Source organism: Ranitomeya imitator, chromosome 6, assembly GCF_032444005.1.
Source record: "Ranitomeya imitator isolate aRanImi1 chromosome 6, aRanImi1.pri, whole genome shotgun sequence".
In the NCBI taxonomy this organism is placed as follows: domain Eukaryota; kingdom Metazoa; phylum Chordata; class Amphibia; order Anura; family Dendrobatidae; genus Ranitomeya; species Ranitomeya imitator.
In genome coordinates this window covers 536,458,571-536,476,823 of record NC_091287.1, presented here as the reverse complement: position 1 = coordinate 536,476,823, position 18,253 = coordinate 536,458,571, and the positions used below count along the sequence as shown (strand labels likewise).

Genomic DNA, 18,253 nt, shown 5'->3' with positions numbered 1-18,253 from the left:
GGTTTTTCAGGTCCTGCGTGCTAATTCTTTGTTTGTGAAGGGATCAAAGTGTCTCTTTGGTGTGCAGAAGGTTTAATTTTTGGGGTTCATCTTTTCCCCTTCTACTATCGAGATGGATCCTGTTAAGGTCCAAGCCATCCATGATTGGACTCAGCCGACATCTCTGAAAAGTCTGCAAAAGTTCCTGGGCTTTGCTAATTTTTATCGTCGCTTCATCTGCAATTTTTCTAGTATTGCTAAACCATTGACCGATTTGACCAAGAAGGGTGCTGATGTGGTTAATTGGTCTTCTGCTGCTGTGGAAGCTTTTCAGGAGTTGAAGCGTCGTTTTTCTTCTGCCCCTGTGTTGTGTCAACCAGATGTTTCGCTTCCGTTCCAGGTCGAGGTTGATGCTTCTGAGATTGGAGCAGGGGCTGTTTTGTCGCAGAGAGGTTCTGATTGCTCAGTGATGAAACCGTGCGCCTTCTTTTCCAGGAAGTTTTCGCCTGCTGAGCGAAATTATGATGTGGGCAACCGAGAGTTGCTGGCCATGAAGTGGGCATTCGAGGAGTGGCGTCATTGACTTGAAGGAGCTAAGCATCGCGTGGTGGTCTTGACTGATCATAAGAACTTGACTTATCTCGAGTCCGCCAAGCGGTTGAATCCTAGACAAGCTCGTTGGTCGTTGTTTTTTGCCCGTTTTGACTTTGTGATTTCATACCTTCCGGGCTCTAAAAATGTGAAGGCGGATGCTCTGTCTAGGAGTTTTGTGCCCGACTCTCCGGGTGTATCTGAGCCGGCGGGTATCCTCAAAGAGGGAGTAATTGTGTCTGCCATCTCCCCTGATTTGCGGCGAGTGCTGCAAAAATTTCAGGCTAATAAACCTGATCGTTGTCCAGCGGAGAAACTGTTTGTCCCTGATAGGTGGACGAATAAAGTTATCTCTGAGGTTCATTGTTCGGTCTTGGCTGGTCATCCTGGAATCTTTGGTACCAGAGAGTTAGTGGCTAGATCCTTTTGGTGGCCATCTCTGTCGCGGGATGTGCGTACTTTTGTGCAGTCCTGTGGGATTTGTGCTCGGGCTAAGCCCTGCTGTTCTCGTGCCAGTGGGTTGCTTTTGCCCTTGCCAGTCCCGAAGAGGCCTTGGACACATATCTCTATGGATTTTATTTCAGATCTTCCCGTTTCTCAAAAGATGTCAGTCATTTGGGTGGTCTGTGATCGCTTTTCTAAGATGGTCCATTTGGTACCCTTGTCTAAATTGCCTTCCTCCTCTGATTTGGTGCCATTATTCTTCCAGCATGTGGTTCGTTTACATGGCATTCCAGAGAATATCGTTTCTGACAGAGGTTCCCAGTTTGTTTCGAGGTTTTGGCGAGCTTTTTGTGGTAGGATGGGCATTGACTTGTCTTTTTCCTCGGCTTTCCATCCTCAGACTAATGGCCAGACCGAATGAACCAATCAGACCTTGGAAACATATCTGAGATGTTTTGTTTCTGCTGATCAGGATGACTGGGTGTCCTTTTTGCCTTTGGCTGAGTTCGCCCTTAATAATCGGGCTAGCTCGGCTACCTTGGTTTTGCCATTTTTCTGCAACTCTGGGTTCCATCCTCGTTTCTCGTCAGGACAGGTTGAGTCTTCGGACTGTCCTGGTGTGGATACTGTGGTGTACAGGTTGCAGCAGATTTGGACTCAGGTAGTGGACAGTTTGACCTTGTCCCAGGAGAAGGCTCAACGTTTTGCTAATCGCAGACGCAGTGTGGGTCCCCGACTTCGTGTTGGGGATCTGGTTTGGTTATCTTCTCGTCATATTCCTATGAAGGTTTCCTCTCCTAAGTTTAAACCTCGTTTCATTGGTCCGTATAGGATTTCTGAGGTTCTTAATCCTGTGTCTTTTCGTCTGACCCTTCCAGATTCTTTTTCCATACATAACGTATTCCATAGGTCATTGTTGCGGAGATACGTGGCACCTATGGTTCCTTCTGTTGACCCTTCTGCCCCGGTTTTGGTGGAGGGGGAGTTGGAGTATATTGTGGAGAAGATTTTGGATTCTCGTGTTTCAAGACGGAAACTCCAGTATCTGGTTAAGTGGAAGGGTTATGCTCAGGAAGATAATTCCTGGGTCTTTGCCTCTGATGTCCATGCTCCCGATCTTGTTCGTGCCTTTCATGTGGCTCATCCTGGTCGGCCTGGGGGCTCTGGTGAGGGTTCGGTGACCCCTCCTCAAGGGGAGGGTACTGTTGTTAATTCTGTGGCAGAGCTCCCTCCTGTGGTCACAAGTGGTACTTCGGCTGATTCTCTCTGTAAGCTTCAGGTTGGTGGAGGGAAGTGGTACTGTGGCTTCTGAGTTTCCTCCCTCAAGTGATGTGGTGAGGTCGTTAGGTGCTGCTCTACTTAACTCCACCTAGTGCTTTGATCCTGGCTTCCTGTCAATGTTCCAGTATTGGACTTGTTTTCCTCCTGGATCGTTCCTGTGGCCTGCTGCTCTGCATAGCTAAGTTTTCCTTTGCTATTTTGTTTGCTTTTTTTCTGTCCAGCTTATCTATTTGTTTGCTGGAAGCTCTGGGACGCAGAGGGTGTACCTCCGTGCCGTTATGTTACTATGTTACTATGAAGTGGGGAGGAGCTATTTCTCTACAGGAAGTGGGCAGAGCTATGTCCCTACAGGAAGTGGGGCAGAGCTGTGTCATTGCAGGAAGTGAGCAGAGCTATATCCCTACAGAAAGTGGGGCGTAGCTATGTCACTACAGGAAATGGGATGGAGCTATGTTCCTACAAGAAGTGGAGCGGAGCTATGTCTCTACAAGAAGTTTGGTGGAGCTGTGTCACTACAGGAAATGGGTTGGCGCTATATCCCTACAGGAAGTGTGGCGGAGCTATGTCACTACAGGAAGTGGGCAGAGCTATATCCCTACAAGAAGCGGGGCAGAGCTATGTCTCTACAAGAAGTGGGGTGGAGCTATGTCAGTACAGGAAATGGGTTGGCGCTATGTTCCTACAGGAAGTGGGGTGGAGCTATGTCACTACAGGAAGTGGGGAGGAGCTATGTCACTACAGGAAATGGGGTTGGCGCTATGTCCCTACAGGAAGTGTGGAGGAGCTATGTCACTACAGGAAATTGGTTTGCACTATGTTCCTACAGGAAGTGGAATGGAGCTATGTCACTACAGGAAGTGGGGAAGAGCTATGTCCCTACAAGAATTGGGGCGGTGCTATATCCCTACAGGAGGAGGGACAGATTTTTGTCCCTACATTAAGTGGGTTGGAGCTATGTTCCTACAGGAAGTGGGGCAGAGCTGTGTCACTGCAGTAAGTGGGCAGAGCTATATCCCTACAGAAAGTGGGGCGTAGCTATGTCACTACAGGAAATGGGATGGAGCTATGTTCCTACAGGAAGTGGAGTGGAGCTATGTCCCTCCAAGAAGTGGGCCACAGCTATGTTACTGCAGGAAATGAGTTGGCGCGTTGTCCTTACAGGAAGTAGGACAGATCCATGTCACTACAGGAAATGGGATGGAGCCATGTTCCTACAGGAAGTGGAGCAGAGCTTTTTTTGGGTTGCTGGTGCCGTATTTACACCTATTTCCCAACTTCTTTTATACTTTTGATTCATTTGTTGGTGCATAGCAAAATACTCTTAAGTATAATTTTTGCAGTGCCAGTTAATTTTTCTCATAAATTTTTCAAAATGGCGATCGTGGCTCATGAATTTTATGCAAAATCAAGAATATTTTTTACTTTTGCCTTTAACCTTTTTTTAATCCAAAACAATCAGAAATTCCGCTAAAATGTAGCAAAATTATCTCCAAAATTTCAGATATACATAAAATCATTAGAAGAAAAGGTGAGAAGAGAATGGAGTACATTTGCTCAATAATTGAGCTGTTTTTTTTTATCCCCAAACCCTGCATACAATGAACTTTAAAAAAAACCCACAGGGGAACACAGGCAAAATAAACTTTACAAAAGTGCAAACAAAAATAAAAATTAAGTGAAATTGAAAAACAGGCAAAAAAAAAAGGCTCAAATGCAATAATGATTGGGGCCCAATAAGCTCCAGAACAAAGGGGAACAAACAAAAATAAAAATTCTTCCACTTGTAAACACCGAAAAGCAGAATGTATCTTATTCTAGTTAATATCCTTCACCTCTATCCACCTGACACCGGAGGACTTTTTGCCTCGTGGTATTTTTGCTTTTGAGCAGTTGACTTTCTAAAAAATAAAAGTGTTCAAAAACTTTTCATGAAAAAAAATGAATGGCTTCTTCACATTTTTGTTTTATCTCAGACCAACGCCCTTAGAGACTATTATTGAACATTTAATGCAAGGTAATGAATCACGCATTAAGGGTAATGTCGCAGTATGGCAACTTAATGGCCTCCTGCTGGAATGTGAAACTGCAATGAAACCGTGGATTTTTATGGCCACCGCAGGAGCATATTATCCTGCCATCGCCTTCCAGCCTGCTGACGTTATTCCCATTGCAAAGTATAAATGGGATGCGACTGACTTTAGTAATTTACTGCTGGAAAATCAAGGGTCATGCATTTCCCCCATAGGAAACATAAAGAAGATCATTCCAATGCCTTTAATTGAATGGCTGCGCGCCTGTAGAAAAGTGCAACATAAAAGCTTTACGACCAGGAGTTATTCCAGTGCTTTAGGTTGTTCCAAGGTACTGGCCCAAAAAAAAATACATTAATTGGGGCGCAAATTATTTTTGCTCTATATGAGGAAATTGTAAATACTATCACCACCTTCACCCCTTCCAAACCGGGTCAATATTCATTTTTGCACTTTTAGTTTTTTTTTTTTAGAGCAATAACTTTTTTTTTTAAGTATTTTTCACCTCCATATGAAGACATTTTTATTTTGCTGGACAAGTTGTAAAATTTTTATTCAGACCATTAAAGTGGTATTCCCACCTTCAAGATCCTATCCCAATATGTACTAATAATAATATTAGCAAATACTTCCAATTAGAAATGTAGTGTAGTTCTTCTGATTAGCTATGTCATGCGCAGGGCATTGCTTAGGTATCCATGGTTATGACCACTAACAACTAATTAACTCTCACTATATAAGTGATCGTAACCATGGATACCTGAGCTACTTCAATGCCCTGCACATGGGGTGTGCCACATAGCTTATCAGAAGAACTATACTAGATTTGTAACTGGAGATATTTGCTATCATTCTTCATATTATTACACCTACTACATGTTGGTATAGGTGTCATGACACAGGATTCGATCCAGCAGTCTTGTGGTTGTCTCTATCCACTGGAGATCCTGTCGCTGTCCAAGTACTGAATACCCTTTGCCTTCTGTCACTCCTTTCTTACAGCTGGTGGTTTCCATTTGCTCTCTGGCCGATCCTATCTTTCTGCCACATTTTCTATTTAAACCTCACTCCTTTCTCTGTTCCCTGCTGGTGATAGCTTACAACTACCCAGTTTGGTGATGGAGGAGTAGTCGTTATTTGCGGCAGTTAGTTGGTGCTTTCTCTAAGTTGTCTGCGTAGTTTTGTTTGTGTGTATTTCCTTATCCTCTCCTATTTGGTTGGTCGCTCCTATTGTTCCCTTGCTCTCCACTTTGTTGTTTCATGAGCGTTTTTGTGTGATTGCAGTTTCCTTTCATTCCTCTGTCTGGTTTGTGCTATCCGTTTCTCGTCTGTCCCATACCTCCTTGAGAGGGGGATGGAATAGTTCAGTGTGCATTGAGGACTATAGTAAGGTCGGAGACCCAGGCCTCTCCACCTTCAAGAGTACCCTGGGACAGGAATAAGTAAGGTCCCAGCTGCAGAAACAGTTGAGGCCCCTCTCCCTTACTGAAGACTGGATCGGCACATTGTGACAATAGGATCTTGGAGACGGGAATATTCCTTTAACCTTATCATGTAATGTATTGATTAAAAGGACAAAAATAGAAAGTGGAGTGATATGGTGAAAAACCCACAGTTCTTAGTTGTTTTTCGGGGTTACGCCATTTAATATGTGATTAAAATACCCTCGGCAACACAATTCTTCAGGTCGGTACAATTACTGTCATACCACCGAGGTTTTTTTTTTTTATTATTGTTTACGAGTTTTAAAAAATTTAGAACTTTGTAAAAAGTTTTTAAAAAATGGACATTTTCCGAAACCAATAACTTTTTTATCGTTCCATCGATGCAGATGTTGAAAGGCTTTTTTTGTGTGTGGAGAGATGTAGCTTTTATTCGTAACAATATGGGTTACATACATTTTAGGAGATCTGGTGATCCCCCCCCCAAAAAAAAATTGTGCAATTCTGGTGTTTTAAATAGTTTTTAAGGGTTAAATAATGGTGTCTTTTGATAGAGCAGAATTTTATGGATGTGGCAACACCAAATATTTAAATTGTTTTGTAAATTAAATTTTTTTTTACTTTTTTTAGCCCCTCTAGGGCAGTGTTTCCCAAAATCCTGGCCTCACAGCCCCCACACGTCGTGTTCTCAGGATTTCCCTAGTACTGGACAGTTGGTGGATGTATCATCAAGACATGAGGAATTCTCTCACCTGTGCAACACTATGGAAATCCTGAGAACACGACCTGTGGGGGTCCGTGAGGGCTGGAGTTTGGGAAACACTGGTCTAGGGGATCTGAACCTTTGAGCGGTATGTAGTGAAATTAATGAACTCTTGTGGCTCGGCTTCACCGGACAGCAATGGTAACACATTGGCACTGGCAGCGGGGATGGGCACCGCATGAGATGCCAACCAGGAACAAACTGCTTAAATGCCGCTGTCCGAAATCGACAGTGACATCTAAGTGGTTATAAACCAGCGATGGGATCTAGCTCTAGTCACTTCTGTTATTGGCCGTTGTTGGATGTATAACATAGCCGACACTGCCCTGTATGAAGCGGGCTCAGATCCTGAGCCTGCTCCATATACCAACACCCGAAGTGTGACGTACACTTACGTCACATGTCTGGAATTGTCCAGTATTATAAATACAGCTTTTTTTTCTAATAAAAGTGCCCCTTCTGTCTACGGGTTGTGTCTGGTATTGCAATTAAGCTTCGTTGATGGTTGATGTGAATAGGTCTGAACTGTCAACAAGTTTGGTGCCGTTCTTGGATGTAGGCAGCCATCGTATTTGTTCTTTGACATGTAAGAGAGTTGACAGCAATGCCCCGAAACCTTACTGAAGAGACTGTCAGTGTGTGGTTGTTGGGCCGTTACACCTGTCTTTATGCCACGATGGTATTCCCAGTGCTACACAATGGACGTTCACTAGAGACATATCAGTACGCTTGGAAGAAGCTCCAAATACCATAATATCACTACTTCCATATCTAAAAATGTTCCAACAGGTTCCTTTTTAAATGCTAGAAAAATATAGCTTCCTTTGTAAAACAGTGTCATTCTGCTTAGCTGCAATACCACGCACTGCCTGTGAACAGGTGTGGTGCTGTTTTTGGAAGAAAGCAGACATGTTTTCCTAAATTTGGGCAATCCCTTTAAATCCTTAAGCATCTCCTTGTAGAGGCCACAGACAGGTAATAGTAAATCATTTTATTTCAATGAGTGCATGAAAGCAAATGAGATTTGATGGTAGATATAAAAAAGGAAAAGACACACCGGCGCTCCCAGAGGAGGTATCTGCTAGAGAGCTGCAGGTGTTTTAGACAGTAACTGTGCTAGAATCTGTCATGAAACGCAGAACAAAATATACATAAATAAAAACACCGCGCTAACTAGAGGAGAAGGAGGATCAAATAAATGATTAATAGGGCTATACCACCAGCAAGAAACAATACTCCATAAAGTGGGGATATAAACCCAGTAGTCAAATAATGGGCAATAATATCTATATAATGAAGTAAAAAAGAGCAAATGATCACAGACCCAGCAGAGTAATCAATAATAATAATAATAGAGCATGTGGCAGAAAAGTATAGAAAATCAATACAAGAACCGCACACTTACTTTGTGAGAGATAACTGTTAAGAAGCTGCTGGCGCTGTCTGGGTGGATGGTAGCTGCAGAGAAGCTAATAGCGCTGTCCTGAAAAAAATGGGCACTGTCCCAGGAAGGGAATGAGGCAGAATCCCCAGCGGTCCGGGTAGCTGGAGCTGCAGGATCCAGAATAGCAGCAAGGGGCGGCACAACACCTAGAGATATGGGGAGCGTCCTCCCCGGTGAGTGCGCAGCCTCCGAGCGTCTGGAGCGCTGCTACGCGGCACACGTGGGCCCGAGGAAAGCCGCTACACAGAGCGGTGAGACAGAGGGGGCGTGGTCTGGGTGACGTCACCAAGACAAAAGAGAAAGGAGCAACGGACGGGGGCCGCACAGGAACAAACTTGCCTACGCGTTTCGAAGGTCACCGGACCTTCTTCGTCAGGGCTAAGGTCCCGGCAGCCAGAAGCTCCTAATATAGCCCCAGGTACCCTCAAGGACACGCCTGCCTATAGGACACAGCAGTGACAAAGAATGGGGAATATACTGAATGTGCAAAGTGCAAAGTGGAAATAGAGGTGGAATATGCCCTTATCTCAAAAATATATATATAAAATATAACCTTTATTAAATACAAAATAAATAAAGACCCATAAAAGCACATAAAAACAAGGATTCACTAAATATCCTGGAGAATAGGAAATAAATAGGGGAAATGGAATGAAATATAGTATTGTATAAAATATAATAGAAATATATGTAATAAATGTACAATCGCATGCAAGACTCAATAAATCTAAAAAGACAGAGGGGGGGACCAAATAGACAAAAGAATGAAGAATAAAAAATGAAGAATAAAAAGTTAGACGGCTGATAAAAGAGGAAGCTGTGAGCTATATAAACAATAAGAACCAGAGTTTAATTAAAAGCATATAGCTCAACCTCCTGATTCAAGCCTCTAGGAGCTAAACTATCTAGCATAAAAATCCACTTGGATTCGGTGCGGGACATGAGTTTAATATAGTCGCCTCCCCTCCAGTTCCTATGAACCCGTTGAATGCCACAAAAAATCAATCCTCTGGTTGACCTCCCATGATGTTCTAAGAAATGTCTCGACAGAGGGTGGCCTACAAAGCCTCTCTTGATGTTGTAAAAATGTTCTTTAAGTCGATCCATAAGCCTACGTTTAGTCCGGCCTACGTAAATTTTGTCGCAAGGACATTTAATAAGATAAATCACTCCCGTAGACCAGCATGAGATACTGTCCTTGATTAAAAATTCGCGGGTACCATCTGAATTAAAAAATTGGCGTTGTATAATTTTCCCAAAATTGGTACGCACACAGCAAGAACAGGTACCACAAGGAGTGAAACCTGGATTAATTGGGAGCGTCTTAACAGTGTGACCCTTTCTAGTAGTTGGGGCTATAGTGTTACCAATAGTTTGTGTCTTCCGAAAGATAAATCTAGGGTGTTGGGGTAATATATCGCCTATCACTTTATCGGTTTTAAGGGTAGACCAATGTTTACGTATGATTTTAGTAAATTGTTTATACCCCTGATAAAACTGCGTGATAATAGGGAGCGGGTGGATTTGTTCAGTGATATCCCCTGAAGTGGATGTTTTCCTAGTAGTTTTATATATGAGGGAATCCCTCGGGATTACAGATACCTCCTTATTAGCTGCCTCAATGAGATCTTTAGGATAACCCTTTTCCAGAAATTTTCCGGCCAAATGCTCAGCCTCAGTTTCATAGTCTTGTGGCTTACTACAATTCCGTCTTAGTCGAATAAATTGGCTTTTGGGAATGTTAGTCAACCAGACGGGCAGGTGACAGCTACTAATATCAATAAAACCATTGGAATCAACCGACTTACGATGACATTTAGTTAACACCTGGTTCCCTTCAATAAAAATACTCAGGTCTAAAAATTTAACCGTTGTTTTACTAGTAGTAGCCGTAAATTCCAGCCCAAAATCGTTATGATTAAGACTGGCAATAAATATATCCAGATCATGTTGGGGGCCATTCCAAATAAACAATACATCGTCTATAAATCTTTTCCACATAACCAACCCAGTCTTAGGGCTATTAGTGAGTTTTATATGTAGCTCCTCCCATTTGGCAACATATGTGTTCGCATAACTGGGGGCGAAGCGGGTACCCATGGCCGTTCCCCATGTTTGAAGGTAAAATTGGCCATCATAAATAAAATAGTTATGTTCTAAAATGAATAGAATACTCTCAATAATAAATCTAATCTGTATGTCTTTATAAATATTCAGTTTATTCAGAAAATATTCTGCCGCTTCGCTACCTTTTGAGTTACCTTATCTCATGCTGGTCTACGGGAGTGATTTATCTTATTAAATGTCCTTGCGACAAAATTTACGTAGGCCGGACTAAACGTAGGCTTATGGATCGACTTAAAGAACATTTTTACAACATCAAGAGAGGCTTTGTAGGCCACCCTCTGTCGAGACATTTCTTAGAACATCATGGGAGGTCAACCAGAGGATTGATTTTTTGTGGCATTCAACGGGTTCATAGGAACTGGAGGGGAGGCGACTATATTAAACTCATGTCCCGCACCGAATCCAAGTGGATTTTTATGCTAGATAGTTTAGCTCCTAGAGGCTTGAATCAGGAGGTTGAGCTATATGCTTTTAATTAAACTCTGGTTCTTATTGTTTATATAGCTCACAGCTTCCTCTTTTATCAGCCGTCTAACTTTTTATTCTTCATTTTTTATTCTTCATTCTTTTGTCTATTTGGTCCCCCCCTCTGTCTTTTTAGATTTATTGAGTCTTGCATGCGATTGTACATTTATTACATATATTTCTATTATATTTTATACAATACTATATTTCATTCCATTTCCCCTATTTATTTCCTATTCTCCAGGATATTTAGTGAATCCTTGTTTTTATGTGCTTTTATGGGTCTTTATTTATTTTGTATTTAATAAAGGTTATATTTTATATATATATTTTTGAGATAAGGGCATATTCCACCTCTATTTCCACTTTGCACTTTGCACATTCAGTATATTCCCCATTCTTTGTCACTGCTGTGTCCTATAGGCAGGCGTGTCCTTGAGGGTACCTGGGGCTATATTAGGAGCTTCTGGCTGCCGGGACCTTAGCCCTGACGAAGAAGGTCCAGTGACCTTCGAAACGCGTAGGCAAGTTTGTTCCTGTGCGGCCCCCGTCCGTTGCTCCTTTCTCTTTTGTCTTGGTGACGTCACCCAGACCACGCCCCCTCTGTCTCACCGCTCTGTGTAGCGGCTTTCCTCGGGCCCACGTGTGCCGCGTAGCAGCGCTCCAGACGCTCGGAGGCTGCGCACTCACCGGGGAGGACGCTCCCCATATCTCTAGGTGTTGTGCCGCCCCTTGCTGCTATTCTGGATCCTGCAGCTCCAGCTACCCGGACCGCTGGGGATTCTGCCTCATTCCCTTCCTGGGACAGTGCCCATTTTTTTCAGGACAGCGCTATTAGCTTCTCTGCAGCTACCATCCACCCAGACAGCGCCAGCAGCTTCTTAACAGTTATCTCTCACAAAGTAAGTGTGCGGTTCTTGTATTGATTTTCTATACTTTTCTGCCACATGCTCTATTATTATTATTATTGATTACTCTGCTGGGTCTGTGATCATTTGCTCTTTTTTACTTCATTATATAGATATTATTGCCCATTATTTGACTACTGGGTTTATATCCCCACTTTATGGAGTATTGTTTCTTGCTGGTGGTATAGCCCTATTATTCATTTATTTGATCCTCCTTCTCCTCTAGTTAGCGCGGTGTTTTTATTTATGGAGATTTGATGGTAGTTGAGTCTTAGTTTTAATCACTAGGGGGCGGAAGTGCAGTACCTGCCCGCGGCCACTATCAGTAGATGGAGCAGCTTCATAACTGAGCAGTTACGCCCACCTCCGGCACCTAGAACAGCTGATCGGCGGGACTGTGGGATGCCGCACCTCCACCGATCACACATCGATGACTTATCTTTAGGATAGGTCATCATTGTTAAAAGAAGTGGACAACCTCTTTAAATTAATCTAAACTGACTTTTGGAGACACAGCGATGCTCTTTTTTTACCTTAACTCTTGACTCGACTTCCCAAGATATGTGACGAAACACGACTAGTTCTAAAAAAAAAAAGAAAATAAGTACACACGATTTTGTGATACTCTGTCGGGAGTTGTTTCTGCCATATGTGGCCACTCTGAGGTTTCGATGTAAATTGTAGCCTGTCAAAGTTTTCCGCAGTATTGAAATGATTTAATGACAAAAAAAAAAGAGTCTTTAATCAAATATGAGCGAAGGTAAAGGTGGATGAACAGCCGAATATCTGCTTCTTCATTGTTAAAATTTACTAACAGAACTGAAGGCAAGACTTAAAATTAGAGAACAAAACATCTAATACTCTGTTTTTTCATAGTAACACCCCTCCGGGGCTTTCACCGGGCATCAAATGTTCTCAATCATTCCAGTGAACAGAAAATAATGCGTCAAAAAAGATTTAAATATTGCATTTGCTGGTTGTTGTCGGAATGGCCTATTATGCCAAAATGGCCCATTTTGATTCAACTTGAAAGGTTTTAAAATTGCTTCACAAGCAGTCCGCGGAGTCAGTATGCTCGGATTCAATGTGGTATGTAATCAGTGGGATGGAAAGTTACGCTTCTAGAAATAAATAGCTAAGGAAAAGGCGGAATGAGGATTCACATATTCAAACAGGCAGTCAGGCAGCTGCACGGAAAGCCGGTATAATTTTGTAGTCCTGTGAAATTTGTTGTCAATGATCCTCAATGATTGTACTGTTAGATAATCGATGGGTTGGAAAAGTTAACCCGAGGAAAAGGTGCAAAAAAAAAAAACCAAGATCTAGCTGGTCAGCCTGCTACACAGAAAGCCGTTATAAATTTGTAGTTTTTTTTATATTTGTTCACAAACATTCTCAGTTATTGCACTGTTGTATAATCAGTAGGATGTCAAAGTTACACTTCTAGAAATAATAACCAAGGAAAAAGTGGAATAAAGACGCACATACTGAAGCTGCAGATTCATACTCAAGGTCAGGAAGCTGCACAGAAAGCCCTTAGAAATTTGTAGTGCTGTGATATTTGTTCGCTATGATTTTCAGTATTTGTCCCATTATGTCATCAGTTTTATGGACAAGTTAAACGTCTTGAAATAAAAATCAAATAAAAAGTGGAATAAAGATTTACATATTCGGACAGGTCAGGCAGCTGCACAGAAAGTCCATATTAATTTTGGTACTGCTATGACTCTCAATCATGGTACTGTTATATAATCAATGGGTTGGAAAAGTTACCACAAAGATGAAAAATGTGTTTAGCGGGCAATAATTTACAGTTCTCAGCCATTCATCCTCATTACACATAGTGTAAAGAACCTAAAGGCCGGTAGGACATCAATCAAGTTCAATAAATTCCATCACTTCTTTAAAATGGTAGCTTCTTTATTTCATAATGATTAAATACCCACATAGACTGATAAAATCAAGAGTTGGAAAAATCTATGCGTTTTGAACTTTTGATTAGTTTGAAACGCGTAGGATTCAACAACTCTGGCTTTTATCCATGTGGATATTTATTGGTATGAAATTTTAAAAAAAGTTAATATTTTAAGGAGTGCTGTATTGCATGAAGGAATTTATCCAATTTGGTTAGAAAAGTTATCCAAGGAAAAGATGGAATAGGGATTTACATAATCGAGCAGCCGGTCAGGCAGCTGCGTAGAAAGCCTTTATAAATTTGTAATGCTGTAATATTTGATCACACTTAAACTCAGTTATTGTACTGATATATAATTAGTGGTATGGAAAGCTTACGTTGCTAGAAATAATAACCAATGGAAAGGGGGGAATTAGGATTTACATAATCAAAATGCAGGCCAGGCAGCTGCACAGAAAGCCATTATAAATTTGTAATCCTGTGAATTGTTTAGTTGAATTTTAATCATTTTATGATTTGAAACATTTTGGATTTTCTCCATATTAAGCCATAGACCCCCAGAATAATAAGCTTGAATGAAGGGGTTTTGTGGTATCCATCATGTTTCATAAACTAAGAAAAAATTATTACTTTTAAACATTGTGGCAAAGCCACTGGTAAAGTAATGGAGAGTAGATATTTTCACTATTCCTAATAGCATCAGTGATATAACACCCAGAGTTTTTCCTCCAGCACAGGGTTAAGCTAAGTTATATTACGGGCTGGTTTTTATGTGAACATTCATAGAGCGGGTGGGAGGATGTCCACCTTATCTCCACCTACAGATCCGGCATCGCCGTGTGCTGACAGGACCTTGGTGATGTCACAATCATGTGATCAGTCACATGGCCTGGGGCTTAAATTGCTGACTTCCAAAAGGTTTCAGTGTGTAGTGTAACTGTGGAGGAAACACTTCAGGAAAGTGTTTGTACCTGTGTGGTATGTTAAGGACCAGTACCGCGGACACTGTACCTGTGAGCGGGCTGAACCTCGCTAGGAAATGAACCATGTTTTCTTTTTGTTTTGCTGTTCTGGCCCAGAGGGCCGTGTTTATTTTTCCCAGCTTAGGTTTTATGCTGCCTTCAATAATCCAAGCACGTTCTTAAAGAGACAGTGTTCCGTTTATACCTCTGTGTCCAGCCGAGTGAGCCACTCTACCACGACATACTGCAATTCTTTTCTTGTTTTTGTATTTTATAACTCTGTATCGAGTTTTATGTTTTCCTTTTTCCTGATCTCAATGACTGTTTCAAAGAAACAACGGTAGGCATGATAGAAGAAAATAGGATGTTATGAATGTGGATAGGAAGCATATTGATTAGGTCAGATCCTGATCGTCTCTGATCCTGATCGTCTCTCATCCTGATCGTCACTCCTCCTGATCGTCTCTGATCCTAATCGTCTCTGATTCTTATCATCTTTCATCCTGATCGTCTCTGATGCTGATAGTCTCTGTTCCTTATCATCTCTCATCCTGATCATCTCTCATCCTGATCTTCTCTCCTCCTGATCGTCTCTCCTCCTGATCGTCTCTGATCCTAATCGTCTCTGATTCTTATCATCTCTAATCCTGATCGTCTCTGATGCTGATAGTCTCTGATCCTCATCATCTCTCATCCTGATCGTCTCTCATCCTGATCGTCTCTCATCCTGATCGTCTCTCCTCTTGATTGTCTCTCCTCCTGATTGTCTCGCCTCCTGATCGTCTCTGATGCTGATACTCTGATACTTATCATCTCTCATCCTGATTGTCTCTGATCCTGATCGTCTCTGATCCTGATCGTCTCTCATCTCGATTGTCTCTGATCCTGATCATCTCTGATCCTGATAATCCCCGATCCTGATCTTATCTTTCTTCTTGGGATTTTGCAGGAACGGCTCGTCCTCTCTGTATTACCTCGATTTGTTGTACTTGAAATGATCAATGACATGACCAATGTAGAGGATGAGCATCTGCAGCATCAGTTTCACAAGATTTACATCCATCGCTATGAAAATGTCAGGTAAGAGTAACATATAAGATACGCCTCTTCTTTGCTATGCATAACCAATGTTGCAAACTGAATTGCATAATTGTGGGGGTTTCGATTTTGGGAATTTAAGTGTTGGCAAGTAAGTTATGCTGGATTTCCCAGCCCAGATTAGACGCCCACATCTGTTCTGTACAGGCATCCACATGGTCAGCAATATACGGGCTCTCCGGCTCACTTACTCTTTTAGAAGTCTCTTCTAAATGTGCCCTCTGGGAAAAGATCATTGGGAAGGGAGGGGGAGGAAGTGAGCTGTGACATCACCTAATGTGAATGGTGGATCCTGTGTTATTGTCATGCAACATGAAGGAAAGGCTAAGTGCAACATGAAGGGATAAGGGAAGAGGAACCAAACACTAGGGAAGGGGGGAGTGGAGACCCCTAGACAGATCTAACGTCACCCTGCCTGCCCTATTTTCCCTATATAGGTTCTGCACCTATCGCCGAGCTGGATATCTAATCCCAGCCTGACCCTGACGATAAACCCTGCATAGGGAAGGACAGGATGAACACTAGTCAATCCCCACTACTGGGGAACACTTACCTTGAGAAGACTCAGAGAGAAACACCAATGTTCTCCAAACTCCATAGAGGACGATATCCGACTGCCACAGCTCCAAGCCTCAACAGGGAAATGCAAATAGAAATATCACCTGCAACTCCCAACAGCAAGTTGGAAGTTATAAACACCCAGATGTGTGACCATTAAAGACGGGGGAGGTGGCCACTGGGTCCTAGTGTGAGAAGGATCAGGCAGAACTCTGCGAAGAAAACTGCTGAGACCTTCTGCAGACAGATGCAGTGCAACGGTCTGCAGCCTCTGACACATCAATGACAGTTGTCTACTGTATATAGAGGTGTTATCAGTCATTGTACAGGAGGACGTGAGCTGTGATATTACTTATTGTGAATGGTGGATCCTGTGTTATCTACTGTATATAGAGGTGTTATCAGTCATTATACAGGAGGGGGAGGAGGTAAGCTGTGATATCACCTATTGTGAATGGTGTATCCTGTGTTGTCTACTGTATATAGAAGTGTTATCAGTCATTGTCCAGGAGGACGTGAGCTGTGATATCACCTATTGTGAATGGTGGATCCTGTGTTATCTACTGTATATAGTGGTGTTATCAGTCATTGTACAGGAGGAGAAGGAGGTGAGCTGTGACATCACCTATTGTGAATGGTGGATCCTGTGTTGTCTACTGTATATAGAGGTGTTATCAGTCATTGTACAGGAGGAGGAGGAGGTGAGCTGTGATATCACCTATTGTGCATGGTGGATCCTGTGTTATCTACTGTATATAGAGGTGTTATCAGTCATTGTACAGAAAGAGGAGGTGAGCTGTGACATCATCTATTGTGAATGGAGGATCCTGTGTTATCTACTGTATATAGAGGTGTTATCAGTCATTGTACAGAAAGAGGAGGTGAGCTGTGACATCATCTATTGTGAATGGAGGATCTACTGTATATAGAGATGTTATCAGCCATTGTACAGGAGGAGGAGGAGGTGAGCTGTGACATCACTTATTGTGAATGGTGGATCCTGTGATATCTACTGTATATAGAGGTGTTATCAGTCATTGTACAGGAGGAGGAGGTGAGCTGTGATATCACCTATTGTGACTGCTGGATCCTTTGTCTACTGTGTAGAGAGGTATTTTGTCAATGTAACCCTGTCTACTATAATAGTGGTGTGTGACATAGAAAGCAGAGAGTCTGGATCTAGTATAAGGGTATGTGTCCACATTTAGGCTTGTTTCAGGATTTGGTCAGGATTTTATGCAGGTAAAATCATGACCAAATCTGCACCTGAGGTCACTGGCAGGTCACCTGCGGTGTTCTTGCGTGTTTTGCTCATTGTAACAGCATGCTGCGTTCTGAAAAAACGCGTCGCATGTGCGTTTTCATGGCAAAAACGCATGCGTTTTTTCCTGCATAGTGGAGATGGGATTTCATTAAATCCCCTCCACTATGCTGTAACATCTGGACGCTGTGTTTTTGACGCAGCGGTAAAACGCAGCGTTTCCTGAACGTGGAAACATACCCTTAGGTTATTGCCCAGGGTAAAAGGTGCAGGATTTCATTTTTTTTATTTAAATTGAGGTAAGGCAGATTTAATATATATATACATATAGATAGATAGATAGATAGATAGATATTCAACATAAAAACCTGATTAGAACATTAGGTATTTTGTAAGGACACATTCCCCTTAGAACAACCGCTCACATCTGCCCTTTGCTTGGTGATTGAGGCGCCAATGCTCATAGTCAGTGCTGAACGCCGCACTCCGCTCTGCTGCCGGTGTAAGCGCGGCCTTTGTCGGAGGTTTATAGCGGGGCCGCTATGTTCGGCAGGATCCTGCTCTGTGTATGGACGGATTGCTCCTAAAAGCTGCATTATCAGTATTATATATACCATCCGCTGTAGATAATCTTCTTGCTTTTACAGTTAAATCCGCTCCTTTTAAAAACAGTTTATTTTTATGTCCTCCTGGCTGTTGCCGAAACAGATGGGGAAGGATTGTGTCGTCTTCTTCGTACACTTATTGGAAAGAAACTAAAAAAAAAACAAAACAAGTCTATTTCTACATATTAATGTCGCAGATTTCATTAACCCTTCAGGATGAAAATGAATTGATGTTATCACTTACGTTAAGTTAACAAGGGCTCGACGTCAAGGCTGCATGCAGTGGTGGGCGTGTAGTGTGCCGACATACAGTTAGGTCCATATATATTACCACAATTAATTTTAAACAAAACAATTCAGATGCAGTTGAAGTTCAGACT

The 18,253-nt window shown here is 42.2% G+C and overlaps 1 protein-coding gene across 2 annotated transcripts in view; it reads left to right on the top strand.

Moving 5' to 3' along the window:
• Nucleotides 1–18,253, top strand: part of ADCY8 (adenylate cyclase 8) — a 376,530-nt gene that overhangs the window by 151,863 nt on the left and 206,414 nt on the right. For both annotated transcript variants that reach the window (XM_069731929.1, XM_069731928.1), the window contains exon 3: nt 15,301–15,431. In XM_069731929.1, the coding sequence (XP_069588030.1) occupies nt 15,301–15,431 (131 nt within the window). The remainder of the gene's footprint in view (nt 1–15,300; nt 15,432–18,253) is intronic.